Source organism: Xenopus tropicalis, chromosome 2 (genome assembly GCF_000004195.4).
Source record: "Xenopus tropicalis strain Nigerian chromosome 2, UCB_Xtro_10.0, whole genome shotgun sequence".
NCBI classification, from domain to species: Eukaryota; Metazoa; Chordata; class Amphibia; order Anura; family Pipidae; genus Xenopus; species Xenopus tropicalis.
The window spans coordinates 107,821,993-107,842,052 of NC_030678.2; the positions used below are offsets into that span (position 1 = coordinate 107,821,993).

Sequence of the window (20,060 nt, forward strand, 5' to 3'; positions counted from 1 at the left end):
TCTGAAAACAATTCATGGCTGCGATAATATAAAATAAACAGAAAAAAAAATGAAATGCCTTATACAGTTTTGAGAAGTTGTAAGGACTGTGTTTTTCAAAAACATGAGTATTTAATAAAACTATATTAATTATCATGAGCCTATTTTTGTGCTCATAATACTCAACTGTGATGCATAATAATAATAATACTCATATAATATTATGCATAACAGTTGATAATTTGCATATATTTAAATTAACATTTTCTCATAATATTGCACATTTTCTAAAACTTCATCTTACCCTGTAATTAGCTCTGCTTAAAAAAAGGCATTGGAAAATATGACATTTGTAAATAAAAAATGTTCTTGATGATTACATCTGCAAATTGGTTGATGCCTAAATAATAAAAAAGTGACTTGGCAGAAGAAATGAGTGTTTGGAAAATTATGATGCATTTATTGTGAGCATTAGCTGCTGAGCTTCTGGCTATTTACCTGTAATTTCTCATTTTCTGTGACAGAACAAATATTTGTCCAACAGAAAATCTTGAAAATAAATAATGTTAGATTTAAAACAGGTAATAATGACAACAATGGACTAGGGGAAGTTATATTTCTGTCTAGTGAAGGTTTTCAGACTCTTGACCACGTCCCTCAATTTTTTAAATATTGTATATACTCGAGTATAAGCCTAGTTTTTCAGTACCCAAAATGTGCTGAAAAAGTCACCCTTGGCTAATACTCGAGTCGGGTGCCATGGGTCCCTCCAGACTAGCACCCTCTGTCCTTTGTGTGCAAATTAGACCACCCACAACCAGACCCTCCAGTGCCTGTTGTTTTTGTTGACCCTCTTCTCCACTTGCAGAGCTAGTTTACTGTTTTTTTTTAAATAAATATTTAAAAACATATACCCCACTGATGCCTCAATTAATGTAATTTTATTGGTATTTATTTTGATTATTGAAACTTAGCAGTAGCGGCTGCATTTCCCACCCTGGGCTTATACTCGAGTCAATACGTTTTTCCAGTTTTCTTAGGTAAAATTAGGTACCTCGGCTTATATTCGGATCGGCTTATAATCGAGTATATATGGTAGTTTTACAATTGTGTGTGTGTATTTATTTTATTTCATATACAGAGATACTAATATAAACAAATGCTAAACCTACATTGTCCAATAATGTTACTTTTTACTATGCAAAAGTATTCAGACCCCTGACAAATTCCGTCTAAATAAAGAATATTGAATTATTATTATATTTATTTTTTTCATATTCAGAGATACTAATATAAACAGATTGGTATTATAGCTTTTTTGATAATGGCACCATGTGTTTCTGGGATGCTCAAGCCACTTACCTGTTGTTTTGTATTTTATTAATCTAGCTAAAGTTTAGCAAAAACGTGTTTATAAATAAAATGAATAACTTGCTGTATATTTGCACTAGCAAACTGTTCCAGAAGAAACAACTTATTCAATGTCTGAAGGAATAAGAGTGGAAACCGTCCATGTGCCTTCCTCATACCTGGCAGAGATTGCACGCCTTCTGCAGTCTATTGCCGAGGTGGGGCTTCTTCTGGACTCTTCCTGTCTAAATAAGAAAGACTGTGAAGATTTAGCCAAACAACAGGAGTGCCTAAAGGTAAGGGATTTGACTGCATATTACATATATGTAACATATTCTTATTTAATTAATTCATATGTATTATGATTTAATTAACTTGTTTGAAATTGTGGTGTAAATGTAATAGGGAAAGATTGAGAATTTTTTGGGTACATGTGTAACTAATAATTAAAGGCAATTTAATTTAAAAAAATTAAAAATGAAGACATATGTGAATTACTAGCTACACTAAATATAAAACAAAATGCTTTTGTGTTGTATCTTGGTCATTTTAAAGATTCACCTTTCATTGAATCTTGACTTAGATGTAGTGATGAGCGAATCTGTCCCTTGGAAAATGCGTGTATTGTGGGTTCCATGTGTCTTTTTTGACACGTTCAACTTTTTTACATGACTGCGCTTTTTTTGACACAACCTTGTCCTTTTTTGAGGTGACCACAATTTTTTTGTAGCTAAATTTAGCAGAAGTTTCATAAAACAATTCGCCAATGACGAAATGCAGAATTTTGCTGCAAATCCATGCCTTGTGAAAAAATTCCCTCATCACTACTTAGATGTGTTTATTGCTTCATAAAATGATATCTATTATTGCATGTATGTATTCAATGCCCTTGTAGATAATAAACTTGGCTGTAGCAAGCAATGCCAGGCAGCAGCTGCTAGGGCAAACAAGGTTTTGAGCTGTATTAAAAGGGGTATAGATTCACGGGAGGAGGGGGTTATTCTTCCCCTTTACAGAGCACTGGTAAGGCCCCATCTATGCTGTTCACTTTTGGTCTCCAGTGCTCAAACGGGACATTATTGAGTTAGAGAGGGTCCAGAGAAGGGCAACTAAGCTGGTAAAGGGTATGGAAAGTCTCGGTTATGAAGAAAGACTGGCCAAGTTGGGTCTGTTTACACTGGAGAAGAGGCGCTTAAGAGGTGACATGATACTAGTGATGAGCGATTTTTTTTTTGCCAGGCATGGATTTGCAGTGAATTTCAGCATTTCACGACTGGCAAATTGTTTTTCCAAACTTCTGAGAAAATTTGGCGAGAAAAAATTAGTTTTCAAAAAATGTCACGGGTGCGTCAAAATAGGCGTGACTACGTCAAAATGGGAGCGGCGTGCCAAAAAGTTATGTGCGACAAAAATGGTCACGCAACACCTGTGTTTCGTTAATTTTTCACCATATCCCTAATTTTTAGTTCATTTCAGGACAGATTCGCTCATCACTAGGTAATACTTTTAGGAGGCAGAAGTCTGGGGGCACCATTAAAAAAAAAATCTTACAATTTAAAATAGTAACATAATATTCACATTATTTTGGATTAAATAAATAAATGATTCTTAAGGAAAAAAGTCAACACTTCAAATGATACATGTGATTGTCTCCTAACAATCTGGGTACTTGTAATATTCATTTATGCAAACAAAACATTACAAAAGTAATTAAAGTGAAATCACGTGCAATGCATAAACCCTCATAAATTAGATTTTTAAAGCTACCATACATAAAATAATTTAAACATTACACTAAAATCCAGGTATGAGAAAGCACCTTCTTAGGCTCTATATCGGAAAGTGATTTAATAGTGCGCTACATAATAAATGTCTCCTTAGTCCCGATCAATTTACAAAGCAGACATTTTTCCAGGTTTAATGTCATTCTTCATTTGACGTAATTACTCTTAATAGAATGGTTTATATACATATAAAGGTCAGAAAGCATGTAAATCACTGCTAATGAGCTTACGCTTGGTCTTTGCTATGTACTTAGGTACTATAATAGTTAGCAAAGCACTGACCCAGCAAAAGATTTTATCTGCTGAAATTGTGTTTGTACTTGTGCTTCTATGCCTTCTATGCATGCTGTTGTAATGGGATTTATATACAGTATCTAACTTGCTCTTCCATGGACGTTTTATATTATCTTACCAGACACTGCCTTTAATTATATTGATGACTTTTGATACAAGTAAATGTAACCACTTGTTTAATTTCACTGAACTATTAAATTGTCATACAATATGGTCATTAACACACTTCTGGTTTGTTCAATATAAATTTCCCAACTATACTGCTCCTTTTGGAAGGTGCATATTTTTAATCTTGCTCACTTTAATGAATACTTATTTCTTGATAAAAGCATTTATTATTGTCATTATAAAGCTGTAAAAACAAAATGACATTCAATAAATTGTACAGCTGCTGGCTAAGAAGCATGAAATGAAACAAAGGTTGATTTTAGTGCTGGCAGCCTTGCATCAAATAAATTGCTTGCTTATTCTAGACAAACCTGACTGTAAATGATAATAATGCAATGTGTTATTGATATCCATATATTTCACAATGCATCTTTATTTGTATATGTGTATAAATATTTTTGTATGTATATATACATATATATACAATATACAACAACAGGAAGGACCAGCACTCCAATCTTGTTCAACTTGTGCCTTCACAGTAGATTAAAGAAGATGTGAAGGATGATGCAAAATTTGCTGTCTACTTTGTTGAAGCTTCAAAATCAAATTAATCAACCCTCATTTTCCACAAAAGAAGCATAAATGTACAAGTTATGAAACCAATTCACAGATGTAACAGATTGTGCGCAAACAAATTATATTTTTACCTTTAGAAGCGTTCTGGCTTTGGTTTATCCAAATAATAATTATACACGCATACTTTGTGATGACTGTGGATGTTTGAGTACTTAAATAGCTTACTTCACTTATTATTAAGCTTCCATACATAAAGAATGGCAATCATAGCATTTCAGTACATCTGAAAATAAACATTAGGATGGATTAACACTACTGCATAGACTTATAAAGTGCCTTTACACTAAAAACAAAGCACATTAGTGCTTACAATTTTAACACACTTTGATGCTTCCTGTTGCTCATAAAGCTTCAGAAATGTTTCCATTAAAATAGAAAGGCTGTTTCAGTACTAAAAGGTTTGAAATCGCTTTATTGTAATAGCAGTTCAACAACTTACATACATTTATACACAAGTATGCAGATACTGACTTGCCATAATAGCATTAAAGTTTCTTTATTTTGCAAACAGTTTCACTTTATAAAGAAGCCCCTTATGACCCATGCAGGGTCACAGGGAGGTGACACTGCAATTCAAACAAAGAAGGAAAGGGTTACATCACTGGGGGTTATCACTGGGGGTGCCAATTTGACAGCACCTAATGATTATAATAGCTAATCATCTATTTTAGCGTGTGCCATGCCATCTTTTTATCTTCTGTCCAAACAATTCCTTGCAGCTTTCCTAGTAGCATTGTTGTTAACATGTGTGTAGTAGAGTAAATTTGGAACTTAAGCCTTTCCTTGACAAAGGTAGAAGACTTTGACAACTGCTTTTACAAACTGAATTCCTTTTATTTTCATCAAATTCGGAAATACTCTAGACTCTTGATCCAGCTGTCTATGGGATAGCTACTTCCTCCTGCTTAGGTAACTAGAGGTGTGAATCTGATTCTTACAAATTTACTGATTTACTAGAGAGTCGTCAAATTGCCAGCAAATTGTGTACAGTGAATCACTGTCAAAACATCAATGACTTGTTCATAAAGCTAAACACATAGGGGGTAATTAATCAATTGTCAAGCTAGATTTTATTTCTCAATTCGAGTTTTTTTGCACATTCGATATGCTAGTTTATTAGATTTAGAGGAACAAACTTGAATTCACAAACTTGAAAATTGATCAATTAGACCAAAACAGACCAAAAAAGTTATGTCACTTTAATTAGTCAATAGTGAATTATAATACTTCCTTTAAGCTAAAAGTCTTGATCTTTTTTTGTAATTTTTTTTATATCGTGCCATTTCCCGTTAACTCAGCAGACCACACATTTGCCAAAAATACTGATTAAACTGATGAGCTATTCAAGGCAATATTGGTTACATTTTATGTTAGTTTTCTGTGTGGTATTTAATATGAAACAGATTTATGCTGCGCATATTTAGGGGTAGATTTATCAAAATGTGAGATTAAAGTTTACCACAGAACAACTCACTGAGTTGTATTTATTAATGGGTGAAAGTTAGAGTTCACGATTTGGTAAATACGCTTCTACAAATCCTATAGGAATGAATAGAAAGTAGGTAGTAAACTTACGCACATTATCATAAATCTGCCCCTTAGTGTTAGATATCACTATTAATCCATTTGTTGACAACAATTTAATCTGTATTCAAGCAGTTATTATACATGAGAATCTAAATTCAGCCCAAATGTAGAAGTAGAGCCAACAGCACAAAGTAACATTTTGGGCCTTTCTAGCAACTTTTTCAGGGCTAAGTTTGCAACCAACCACCAGTATATAAAAAGGTGTAATTACTGGGAGGAGATTTACCAATCTTTTTTTGAGGCAGAGATTTTCATGAATTTGCCAATGCCAAAACGCGGAAATTCGCAGCGAATCCATTCCTGGTTAAAACATTTGTGCATCACTTGCTGTGGGAGTCTGTATTAAGTATAGTCAGCTATAGAAGGAGAGTCCATAAAAATAAAACAACATGAACAGAAAAGAAAAAAGAACCAACTTACAGTAATATATAGTGGTTGTAACCAATTAGTTTATCGGATACCGTTATGGGATTATTCCCCCCCCCCGAGCCAGCACCATACTATAACTTAAATGTAAGTCCATGGCAGTCTTTAATTCTTAGGGGAAGCATGGCCCCTTAAAGACAGTGTCCCAGTTGTACCATATGTTATCAAACTGATCCTTCTAACATACTGAATATTGTAACATATTGAATCCTATTCAGTAGGTATTGCTCAGATGGAGTTGAGGTACCTTTTCCAATGTTTTGCTATCAGCACTCTGGCTGCTGTAAGTATAGCATCCACTAATCTTTGAGATCGATGATTTATGTTTTAGATTTTATCCCCCAGGAGAAATACTCTATGGGGCTGATTTACTTACCCACGAACGGGTCGAATGGAGTCCGATTGCGTTTTTTTCGTAATGATCGGTATTTTGCGATTTTTTCGTATGTTTTGCGATTTTTTCGGATTCTTTACGAATTTTTCGTTACCAATACGATTTTTGTGTAAAAACGCGAGTTTTCCTATCCATTACGAAAGTTGCGTAAAAAGTTGCGCATTTTTCGTAGCGTTAAAACTTACGCGAAAAGTTGCGCATTTTTCGCGTAAGTTTTAACGCTACGAAAAATGCGCAACTTTTTACGCAACTTTCGTAATGGATACGAAAAACTCGCGTTTTTACGCAAAAATCGTATTGGTAACGAAAAATTCGTACAGAATCCGAAAAAAACGCAAAACATACGAAAAAATCGCAAAATGTTCGTTTTCAAGTCGGAACTTTTCCAATTCGGGTCGGATTCGTGGGTTAGTAAATCAGCCCCTAAGAGTATTTTACTCAGCCAAGATGCCACCATATCCTAATATTGATTCAGTGTGGGACATTCCCAGAAAATATGCATAAGCATGCCTTCGGCTTGTTGGCACCTCCAGCACTTGTGTGTTTGAATGGGGAAATTTTTGGAATAGTGAAGATGTACTGTATGGTAACATCTCTAGTCATGAGCAAATTTTTTCAGCAGGCGTGGATTCACAGCGAATTTCCACATTTTGCCATTGGCAAATTGTTTCAAGAAACTTCAGCAAAAATTTGGCGCTGAAAAATTTGTCACGTGGCAAAAAAGTTGTGGCGTGGCAAATTGGGCGCAGTCACGTAAAAAAAGAGGATGTGGCTGACAAAAAAGTAGTGTGACAAACACGTTTTGCGGATTTTTCACCATTTCGCAAATTTTTGCAAATTTTACAGTGAAGTGAAATTTTGCTCATCATTAACCATCTCATCATTATTTTGTAAACTGCCTCTTATGTGGTTGTGTAGATTGAGGTCTTTGTTGCATTATCCCAGATTCTTTGCCATGCTGACAGGGATACCTTGTCTCCTTGGTCTTTTTCCCATTTAAAGGAGAAGGAAAGGTTAAAACAAAGTTAGCTTTATTAGAAAGGTCCTGCACATGTTCTTTGGTATCAGACTTTCTTTTCTCAGAAAAATCCTTCAGGGCACAAGTCTGTGCATTTTGCTCTCTCCTTCTCCTTCTGTTCTCTCCCCCTCCCTTTTCTTCCCTCTCTGCTGTAATCTGAGCTACCAGAAGCCAGAGCTTCAGTGCAGACGTTACTGAGACCAAGCTAAAATGGCAGCTGCTTTAGCAAACAGAGGAAGCCTATAGGGATTTACTCAGGTATGGTAAAGTTTTCTACAGAATAAATATAGCGTTCCAGGTGGCACTATTGTAGCTAATCTATTGGCGGTAAAATGCCAAAATGACTTTCCTTCTCCTTTAAACATATATGGATGGGGTGGTTCTCCAGGTCTCTAGTTAGCAGTAAACTATACAAAATGGACATCAGCCTAATCTAAAATAACATGTAATCATATCTTATTTATTTGATTTGTTACTTTAAACTTGGATTGTTTTTGCCCTTAAAATGATAAAGAAACCCCTTATTGTGGCTTTCGTGGTATTGGTGGTAAAGGTGGCCATACATGTTAAGATCCGCTTGCTTGGCGGGCAATATCAGGCAAATGTAGGCTAATTCGATCGTTTGGCCCTGGGGCCAAATGATTGAATTATAATGGTGGCAATGGGTGCAATCGGTTCGGGGACTGCATCTACGAGCTGATGCGGTCCCCAATCTGAATAAATCTTTTAACCTGCCCGATCAATATCTGGCCAGATTTTAGGCCAGATATCGGTTGGGCATGCCCATCGTTCCTGCCCCTACACGGGCTAGTAAGCTGCCGAGTCGTTCCAAGGGACCGATATCGGCAGGTACAATCGTCCCGTGTATGGCCACCTTAAAAGTAAAGTGTACTTAATCCCTGTAAATTTCTAAGACTTGTTGTGTTGACTTAAAAAAAGAGAAATGAAAAAATAAACTCCAGCAAGCTAGCTTTAGCGCACTAGAAGCTTTTCTATTTTAAAAACAGATCATTCTAATTTTCTCTCCGGTCGAAGTACACAGAAACTTGGATGAATTTCAAATACATTTTTCTGTGTTAGTCATGTATTTATTCTTTCTTGAATGTTATTAGTTTCTGTAAAGTGAAAATGAAGATTTTGCCCTGTCTTTCAATAGTGTTCTGTAAGCTTTTGTTGTTTTTGTTTACTCTAATACTGCATTTACATATGCAGGCTGGTATAAAACTCTTACTGCTGGAATTGACATAGTTATAATTGATTACAGATGAGAAAGTGCGCACATGTAAAAATGGTAGTAAAATGCCAATCATTCTTTGTATTTCAGTGAAGAAGAGCATTGAACTAAAGAAATCAGTATTAAGACAACAGCACATGTAGGGTCTCTCTGCTTTCTGAGCCATTGGTCATTCACATAAATGAAATGCACCTATTGCCATAAGTTATGTCTGCCATAGGTCTTAAATAAAGAGGCAAATGTAGACTCTAAGTTGAATTGTCTGCTACATTAACTTGGCCCACGCAAGTCTATTAAAAGGGGTCCATTTAGTGCCTATATATTAATGCCTGCAAGAAGGAAATGAGCCATTATGACATAGAAAAGAAAAATGTAGACACTAACTAATAAAATAGTGCATGGGCTGCTTGACACAACATGTGGTAATTACTCTTCTGGAGGCTTTAGCAGTAGAAAGTGCAGAATTATGTAGTATTTGTGAAAGAAGGTCCAGCCAGCTTAATTTACTAACATAGCATAGAATGTGTTCTGCTATGTTAGACTGTGATGCTTATGTTTTTGAACCATCACTTCCACCATACTTGCAGTAGGGGTTTTGTGAATATAATCACTGGCTTATTAAAGGACATGTAAACCTTCCATTTTCCTTCCATTTATATAAGTTGAGCACATCTCCCCGACCCAAAAAGCATCATTTGTACTACACATATCCCCTCTGTTTGCCAGCACCTTCACATTTTCTTAAAACAAATGACAACTGTGACCTGTTGGACATGTTCCTCTCACACATCTTCAGTGAGATTTAGATATGCAACCAGAACATGTGCATGTAAGGATGCAAGCTTGCACAAGCAGAATTTACTATGATAAAAAATCCCTGCTTGGATTGTGCCCTGTAATGGTTAAACTGAGCTCAGGAGAGGAGTTTAAAAGAAAAACAGTTTCTCCAGCAGACTGCCCAACTAGAGTTTCTATGGAATTACCAGTGATGCTATCTACCTGCTACCACCACTTTAGCAGGACTTTGCAAATGCTGGACACCTTTTTTAGTAATATGTAATTTGAGATAAAAATATGTAATTATAAATGAAATTTTACATGATGAAATTACATTTCATTATAGGAAAAATTCCAAAATACAGTCAGGTTTAGGAACTTCAAGTAACAATTACTTACAAAAGCAGCCATATCAGCGAAAAACTATCAACGAGACCTATAGGTACATTTTAATGCACATTAATATTTTGAAGAGTAGTTTCCTAGTGTCAGTATCACTGGTGAACCACCCCTTTAAGATTTTTATAATTTACAAAAAAATCCAGCTCTCTTTCAGACTAGGCTTTTCTGCATACTTTTTCATAGGAATTTTAATAACAGAACCTTAATATAGGTAACTGGAGTCTTGGCTGAAGCAGCTCTAGATTTTGCTACATTGTTTCAAGAGTCAGGTAAAGCAGTGCAGAAAATAGAAAGATACAGACAGATACTGCAATTAATAGCAATTATATTTATAAAAATATTTAAAACTATTGTAAATGTTTAATTCATGTAAGTTGTAAAGTTGCTTAGATTCAGATTTTCATCCATTAGGCAAATCTCGTTATTTTATTTCATTAGCTAATCTGCAACAACTGATACATTACATTACCATATAGTGTGCTCCATAGAAATGAAAGTGGAACTGTGTCAAATGCTTTTGCAAAGTCCAAGCAAATGACATCCACTGCCATCCCAGCATTAAGGTTTCTGCTCACATCTTCATAAAAGGCAATTAAATTAGGTTGGTAAGATCTGTTATGCACAAACTTATAGTATTGTGACTTGCAATGTATTCAACTATCCTATCCCTTATTGCCCCTTCTAAAAGCTTTCCTACCACTGATGTCAGATAAATATGTCTATAGTTTTTAAACAGATACAAAATAAGAGTTTAGAATTTCTGCTCAAATAGAAAAAATTGTTTTAGAAAATGATAGGTATTTATCTGTAGAGCAATATGAAAATATGTTTATTTCATCTACAAAAGCTAAATGCACCCACGCAGTGTCATCTGAACCGAAAATGTACACACTCTAGTACATTTTAATGCATTCATTAAATTTTATACTTTTGTCCAAATTCCACATAATAATTTTATCATCCACTCAAAAGTTAAGTGATTCAATACTCTCTTGAGTCAATCTGTCAGTGTGCCACATTTATTAGATCGTTGTGCTCGGAGCAACAGGAAAAGACTTTTATATTGGGTGTTGTCCTTTGATTGTCAGCAAAAGACAAATCTAAGTTAGTGAAAATGAACTGGAGGTTGAGACTCAACTGCTATGTTTTTTTTTCTCCCTTCATGAGCACTAAGATGGATCCTCTCCCCAAAGGCTACTGTCACTCCAGCTGCTAATGGGTTTCTCTAATCCTTTTTTCTTAGAAATGAAAGTCGTGTGCTCTTTCCGTAACCAGGTTATAGAATCTCTCTTGGCATTTTCATACTTAAAAATAGCTTGAAGGTATTTTTAGCAGTTGTCCAGGTAGAATAATGATTACTTTTGTGAAATATGAAACTATAGTGTGTGAATGTGTGAACAACAATAATAATAATACAAATCCCACTATGCCTATTACTATTTTGGAAGAAAACGACCATAATAAAAAAAAAACAAAGCAAAGGTAGTAATGAGATCATGTATTAGTGTTGCTTTATATCGTTTAGTGCAAATTAGTTTGAGGCCAGAATCTCAACACAGCATTCAAATGTTTCCCAAAAGTTGGATTATTCTAAGCCAACAAAATAATTGAGTAATAAAACATGACTTACAGCTATCCATAACAATTATCCTTACTCCCACACCCCGTTTTGGGCAATGTGACACTTCTGTCCTAGAAAATATGTTTCATAAAAACTGCCCAAACTTTTTCATGAACCATTCAGTCTAAACTACTATTTTGTTTGAATTGGTCAAAAATCTTTTAGTGTAAAACAACAATATTATATACTATACATTCAGCTAATACTGGACCTGCTGTTTGATGAACCCTTACACACATACATATTTAGCACAGGTTTTTTTTTTTCCACTTTGCACACTTATATATACTCATATACACTCATATACACACTGTCACACAACTTTTACATGTGCACATGTATACACAAACTCACAAAAACTTTTTTACATTTTTTTTTCATTTTACTCATTTTACTCATTTTACTTTTTTTTCCCTAAAAACTGTGACTATTGGATCAGATATTCTGACCACTAATTATGCTGTCACATGACTTATTTTGTTGTTTTATTGATTTGCACAATTTTTGTGGTTTTATTGCCTTTTTATCCCTGTATAAGTGTTCCTGATCTGATTTTAGCATAGCTTTGCCATGTGTAACTTTGGTGTACAAAAATGACTTTACCTATTTTGAATTCATCAGAATGTGTACTTTCCAAAAATATATGGTTTTCTGGGGGTCTATGTATAGTTAGGGGGTGTTACAGCACATAATACGCTGTCAGGGGGCTCTATGTGCAAAAGCTGAGTTGGCAGGCGAGAAATCCATATGCACTATTTTCATTTTGGGGTCAGTACACACCACAGACTTCGGTATATCTATGCATATTGGGCATCAAACTGTTCATTAGACCTTAGGTGTTCCTATTTGGGGTGATTTGCCATTGTATGCAAGAAATTGTGTGAGATAAATGTGGCAAACTGCAACATTCTTTTGCGATTTTCTGAAATGTCTAACTTTAGAAAAGCTTTGCAGATTGGTACTTTGGTGTAGGAAGGACTCTTTACCCATGTTAGATTTTTCAGAATGTGTACTTTCCAAAAATATAGGGTTTTTAGGGGTCACCCTACATTTCTGCAGCTTCTACCCCTCATTAAACTGCAGTGTGTTTATGAATTAGGTAAAGACAAGCCATGAAATAAGATGCTGGAGTGGATTTTTGGAAATGTTATTAAAATTGCCAACTTTAGGAAAGCTTTGCAACTTGGTACTTTGGAGTAGAAAGACATGAGTATCCATTTTAGATTCGGGGGAATGTGTACATTCCAAAAATATATGACTTTCTGGGGTGAATTTACTTTTTACTAGCATTATCCCACATATAATGATGTAAATGCGTTGATTTTGCAGAAGCTGAAATGACAGAAATGATAGATCATATGGGGGTATGTTCACATTGGGGCCCCTACATGCCACATACTTAGCTAAACCTATACATATTGGGCATCAAACTGTTCAGTGGACCCCTGGTGTTCAAATTCAGGGTGTTTTATCTTGGTACCTTATGATATGTGGGAGATAAGATGCTGGAAACTGGAAGCTTTGATTGGATTTTTGGAAAGGTTATCAAAATTGCCAACTTTAGGAAAGCTTTGTGGCTTGGTACTTTGGAGTAGAAAGATATTGGAACCCATTTTAGATTCGGGGGAATGTGTACTTTCCAAAAATATATGACTTTCTGGGGTGAATGTACTTTTTACTAGTGTTATCCCACACATAATGATGTAAATGTTGATTTTGCAGAAGCTGAATTGACAGAAATGACAGTACATATGGGGGTATGTTCACATTGGGGCCCCTACATGCCACATACTTAGGTAAACCTATACACATTCTGCATCAAACTGTTCAGGGGACCCCTGGTGTTCATATTTAGGGTGTTTTATCTGATTACTTTATGACCTTTAGGAGTTAAGATACTATAGACTGGAAGCTTTGAAGCGATTTTTAAAAAAAAAATCACAAATTTTGATAAAGACCAATAAATTTAGGAAAGCATTGCAACTTGATAGTTTGGAGTAGACAGACAGTTCTACCTATTCTGGATTCCCCAGAATCTGTTCTTTTTAAAAATGTAGAATTTTCTGGGATAAACCTTCTGTTAGTGGAATTTTTGGCCTTAAAATCTAAAGTATTCAGCTTTCTGGAGCAGTGCTTTGGACATTTGGTAGTGTACTGCTGGATGTTTTTGACCTAAGCAAGTGATAAATCTCCATAAAACTATATATATTTGGTATTGACATATTCAGCAGACATGGGACTTTCCAAATCAGGTGTATTTTCATGCATAAAATATTTTTTGTTTCTGGTATATGTGTTTATATTATGGGGTTTTGTTTCTGGTATATGGGTTTATATTATGGGGTGCTCAATCTAATCAATTGCATACACCCTAATTAAAATTCAGTGTCTTTATTGTAAGCACATCACACAAAAAAACAATCCTAAAAGTCGGATTTTTGTTCAAAGTGCTTACAATAAAGACATTGAATTTTAATTAGGGTGTGCCGGTCTGAATGTATATATACAGTAAAGTTTTCCCCTGTGGAAGTTATGCAGTATTTAGTCTGCAGGTGATCTCATTTAGTTTTAGAGCTGATGTCAAAAAATGACTCTTCCAATTATTGTATTGCCGCTGCATGAACTTGATAATCTGACTTCTGAGTGTTACAAAGAAATGAATTTGATTTCACCCTTAGCCAAGCAGACTAATACTCTTTGGATATTATAAATGTAACCTTGATTCTCAGCAGCAGTTTTGTCCTACAAAAAATCATGACCACAAATGCAGTTGCCATTTGCAACTAATCAGGTCTTTGCATTTTTCAACTTGTAGTAGAATAGTAAGTAATAGTGATGAGCGAATCTGTCCCGTTTCGCTTTGGTGAAAAATCCATGAAACTACAGAAAATACGCCGAAACTGTGTTGCGTGGCCATTTTGTTGCACACGGTTTTATACTGTACCTATTTTGATGCGACTGCACCCAGTAGATGCGACCGTGCCCATTTTGATGTGACCATGCCCATTTTTACATGACCGTGCCTATTTTGCCCAGAAATTTTTTGAAGCGCGTTGAACGTTTCGCGAAAAAGTTCGCCAATGGAGAAATGTGGAAATTTGCTGTGAATCAATGCCTGTCAAAACAAATTCCCTCATCACTTGTAAGTAAATTAACTGCTTATAGCTTTCAATTGGCAACTGCAACTCAGCACGTATGTCCATAAATCTGCACTATAGAAAGTTCCAAATCTACTATGTCACTTGGTAATATAATTTAATCTTTATTTTGTAATAGGATTTGTAGTAAATAATATATATAATGTATATAATGTAATGTAATACATTTTATTTAAATAATTTTGGTGTTTAATAATCACTTATAAATGACTGTATAATGACATGGAACGTTTGGATTCCAGATACTCCATAATAAAGAATTCTTAATTGTTTACTACCAATACTGTAACTGTAAGCTCTAATGTACTGGTAAAGGTATAATTTTGCAGCAATTACTAATTGAGTCCCCTGTGAAAATTAAATTTAAACTTTACTTGTGATCAATTAGTGTTTAGTAACATGGACAGTTTGTATCATGCTGAGATATTGTCAATGGTTGTTGGCTTGTTGTGGTAGGGATTGAATTAGTAATTAATGGGAGAATGGTGACATTGGGGGATTCTTGGTTACTATGAGTAGATGGAATATCACACAATCTGCCGTGCCATGCAGGTATAAGAAATGCTGCAGGCCCCTCTATTTCAAAACAGAGTGCAGAGACCTGCATTCACGTGATTAATACAGCACTGCCTGCATTGGGGAGCATGTATTCATAAGGAGTAGACTGGGGACCTAAATTGATTTTGCTTTGGGGCCCTCTACCTTATCAATTATGCCTTAAAAGATGCATTGTGATAGCCTAGCAGAAACAGCTATAAAATAAATATAATAATAATAATAATAGAAAATAACTGTTTATTTTCATCTCATTTTCCTCATTCTTATAGAATGTGTAGCTATGAAACTCCCTCAAATATATTTCCAATATTTGCAGTACTAAGTTGATAGTATTAGTCTGTTTTATTTTATACTATGGAGTTTCAGGAATTAATAAGCACATTTAGATACACATTTCTGAATAAATAAACATTTTGTAAATACTAAATGAGGAAACAAAGTGCCAAAAGTCTCTTAATATTTTATTTTAATGCTATTGAATGTTTAATATTTAGTAGACTAACTAATCTTTTTTCTGTCTGTTCAATGATATTACCAGAATATAAAAGACAGCCTTGGGAGACTATCAGGTCAGATGGAGGTGATTCAAAACAAGAAGAAAGCAGTTATGCAATGTGCTTCACCAAGAGAAAATGAGAGAATCCAAGACAAATTGTCAGATCTTAATTTTGAATGGGAAAATGTTAACAAGCTTTACAAGGACAGGCAAATGTAAGTACTAAGTTTACACTGCCATCTTTATTAAAGGAACAGTAAAAATGAAAGTGTTTTAAAGAGATGCTGACACCAGAAATTATCATTTATAAGTTTGCCATAAAAGTATTTACCAAAAGCTTTTACAATAGATCCCCCATGTTCCTCTACAAGGAGGCTGCCATATTTGTGCAGCAGGAGTCTGTTAGCATTAGAAGCTATAACTGACAGGTTGGGAAGGGACAGTCGGTTGGCAATCAGGTTTAGGAACCTAAAGTAACAATTAGTTAAAAAGGCAGCCCTATCCATGAAAAATGATCAACATGATCTATAGGTAATTTTTCATATACCTGAATATTTTAAAGAATAGTTTTTTATATATAGTTACATAGTTAAGTTGGTTTAAAAAAAGACCAATTCCAAGCAAACACAATGCACACACATACCAACCTATCTATACACGCACATACATAAACTATAGATACAAACCTCAATACTAATTGAAGATAATAATAAGATAATATAATCCCCTCTAACAATCACCTTTTTTCCAGAGAGAACAACTCCAATCTTGACAGTCTAATCTCATAGTTTAAATCTTCCATCCCCTTTACCAGTTTAGTTGCACATCTTTGCACTCTCTCCAGCTCTCCAGATCTTTCTTAAGGACTGGAGCCCAAAACTGCTCTGCCTTACCAGAGACCTATAAAGATGTAAAATTATGTCTTCATCCCTTGAGTCAATGCCCTTTTTTATACAAGACAGCACTTTATTTGCTTTAGTAGCCCCGGGATGAAACTGCCTGGAATTAGACAACTTGTTATCTACAAAAATCCCCAGATCCGTCTCAGTTAGGTATCCCCCCATCACACTACAATTTCGTGTATAATTAGCATTTATATTATTTCTACCAAAATGCATAACTTTGCACGTTTCAACATTGAACCTCATTTTCCATTTTGCTGCCCAATTTTCCAATTTATTCAAATCATTCTGCAAAGTGATAGCATCCTGCATGGAACTTTTAGTTTTGCACAATTTAGTATCATTGGCAAAAACTGTTGTGTTTGCTTAAGCAACACTACTATGTCTTATATAAATAAGCAGCTGTGTGGCCATGGAAGCAGTCATTCAAGCTAAAATATAGAGATGTAGCGAACATAACAAAAAAAGTTTGCGAACCCGTTCGCGAACTTCCGCCAAAAACTTTAAAAACTAGAAAAGCCATTTCTGGCCAGAAAACAGATTTTAAAGTTGTTTAAAGGGTGCCACAACCTGGACAGTGGCATGCCGGAGGGGGATCAAGGGCAAAAATTTATCTGAAAAATACGTTGTTGACACAGCGTTGCGTTTTGTGCTGTAAAGGGCAGAAATCACACTACATTTCTAAACTTGTGTAATAAACTGCTTTAAAACGTCCGGCGTCTACATGCCAATCAAGTCGTGTAAAGGTTACAGCCGGTTCACATGCAAAGACAAAACGCCGCAGTAGTGGATATGGAATATATTATTGCTGGTGGAAAAACATGTGATTTTTTTATTGCAATGCAATGTCACTACTATGTGTAACGTGTTTGGTGCACTACTATGAATAACAGCAAACAGCACTGGACACATTAAAGAACAGTAAGTTAAATTAAAAAAAAAATTAATAATAAAAAAAAAAAGTGATCCCTGGTTGGTGCTGGGGGTGAACTACTAGGAGCAGCACACCAGTCCCCAACACACACAGACGGAGCTGCAGTACACAATGAAAAGAAGACTAGAGTAACAGTAATCAGAAAATAAAAGCAGTCCTTACAAGGACTATTGGGTTACAGCAGATGAGATCAGCAGGACAGCTGCCCCCAGCAGCTACATACAGAGCAGTAGAAAGTAGATTACTAGTCAGCAAAGCTACCTAAACTGTCCCTCAAACCCCTGCACAGCTCTCTCCCTATGCTAACTCATCAAGCACACACAGGCAGAATGTAAAATGGCTGCTGGGCTTCGGTTTATATATGGAAGGGAATGGTCCGGGGGTGGTCCAGGAGGGAGAGCTGCCTGATTGGCTGCCATGTATCTGCTGGCTCTGGGGTGAGAGGTCAAAATTTGGCTCCAGCTAAGGCGAACCCAAAATTGCAAACATCGCTAAAAGTTTGCGAACTTGCGAACACCCGATTTTCGTGCGAATTAGTTCTCCGGCGAACAGTTCGCTACATCTCTACTAAAATATGGCTAAATGGCACAGGTTAAATTGCAGATAACAGATAAGCTCTGTAGAATACAATATGATTCTTGTCTACTATCTCTTATGCAACCTGTGCCTTTTCTCCTTTTTCAGCTTGAATAACTGCCACAGTGGCTACACAGTAGCTTATTTATTTAAACCATTAATCCCTGACCTATTTTACTTGTGAGCCATACTCAGATAAAAAAGTAAAAAGTGTTGGTGGACCACACAAGCTAAACATAATAAAGACTGTGATTGGCAATTTGGTAGCCCTATGTGGTTTTAAACTGTGTCTCTATGCTCCCAAAACTGGTCTCCTGGCCAGAGATTTAAAAATGAGCACCTGCTTTGAAGCCACTGGGAGCAACATCAAAAAAATGGTGAGCAATATGTTGTGCATGAGCCACTCATTGGGAATCATTTATATAGCAATCTTTCTGAAGCAAACACACCAGTTTTATCAGTGTAGGGCACTACACACACACACATTATGGGGGCCATTTACTTATGCTCAAATTTTTTTTCCGATAATTTCTGATTTTTTACCACTAAAATTTTTTGAGATTTACTATGCAACAAAATGGCTAAAAATCCGAATCCATTAACTTTTACATAACTTGCCGAGATTATGTAGAAGTCAATGGCAGATATCTCTTCCCTTCCCCGGAGGATCCTTCTTTGCTTCAAAACTTTAAAGGTTTTCAGATTTCTGATGCTGTTTTTTTTTTGTGTGACAATTTGAAAAAGTAAAGATTTTGGTACGACAACTTAAAAGCTTTGTGACTTTTCCCAGCACAAACTTTTTCAGTTCAGACTTTTTAGTAAATGGCAGACATTTGTGGTAATGAGTTTATTCGAAATTAAAAAAAAAAAAAAATTAGACATGTTAGCGTTTAGTAAATTAATGTGATCGCAAAGGGCACAAAAGAGAAGGGTAGGAATTTCGCAAAGGAGAATATGTAAAGACAAAGAGAACAGGAAAAAAGTGAAGTCCATTTAAAAAGTGGGATAGAACATTAGTGGAATAGCAAATTGTTAATTTGTTGGAATGGAGATTTAAACTCATTGCTGACTCAATTCAGCATTTGTATGAAGGCATCCAGCAATGTAATATACTAACCAGAGACTGCAATGTATTTTGCATAGAAAGAGTTGCCATGAAAAAAAGTCGGTGTAAAAAAGCAGGCATTGACTTAAATATATTTGGGTAATATTTGAAAATTTTTCCACAAAGCAAAATGGCACAGATTTGCGTATCACTAGTGATGAGCGAATCTGTCCCTTTTCGCTTCACCGAAAACTTCACAAAACTTTGAAAAAATTTGCAAAATGGGGAAAAATGAGTGAAGAGCATAATATGATGCATAAAAAGAATTTTTGAGAACAATTTTTTTTTTCCTGCGGTGAATCCAGGTCTGCCAAAAAAATTCGCTCATCACTACTTATCGCTTTAAAGGACACTTGAGCTCATTAACATCCGCAAGTACAGTAAGCAAAGTACAGTTTTGAGCGCAATCACCATGTTTTTTTTACCCACAATGCACTTTTTTTTTACTGTTCACCTGTTAAAATCAAACATCATATAGGGTTCAAAGTCTCCTTGTGCCTGCTTGAGTCACCATGCTATAACTAGTAATGTAGCTTGCAACGTGTGTTTTGTGTATTTGTGATAGAACTGGTTTTAGGAAGTGTATAATTTCTCAGTTTGGGTAGTAATCTTTCTCTAAATTAAAGAATAAAACTGTTCCATCCACAAATATCAGATAATCCCGAGAAATACCTCCTTTGTATCCTGCATACATATAGTTAATGTGTTCTTTAATTAG

The 20,060-nt window shown here is 35.3% G+C and overlaps 1 protein-coding gene across 3 annotated transcripts in view; it reads left to right on the forward strand.

The window, feature by feature from the left end:
* dmd.3 (LOC105946662) overlaps positions 1-20,060 on the forward strand; it is a 1,093,908-nt gene that overhangs the window by 505,458 nt on the left and 568,390 nt on the right. For all 3 annotated transcript variants that reach the window (XM_031897001.1, XM_031896997.1, XM_031896998.1), the window contains 2 exons: positions 1,431-1,625; positions 15,868-16,040. In XM_031897001.1, coding sequence (XP_031752861.1) covers positions 1,431-1,625; positions 15,868-16,040 — 368 coding nt within the window. The remainder of the gene's footprint in view (positions 1-1,430; positions 1,626-15,867; positions 16,041-20,060) is intronic.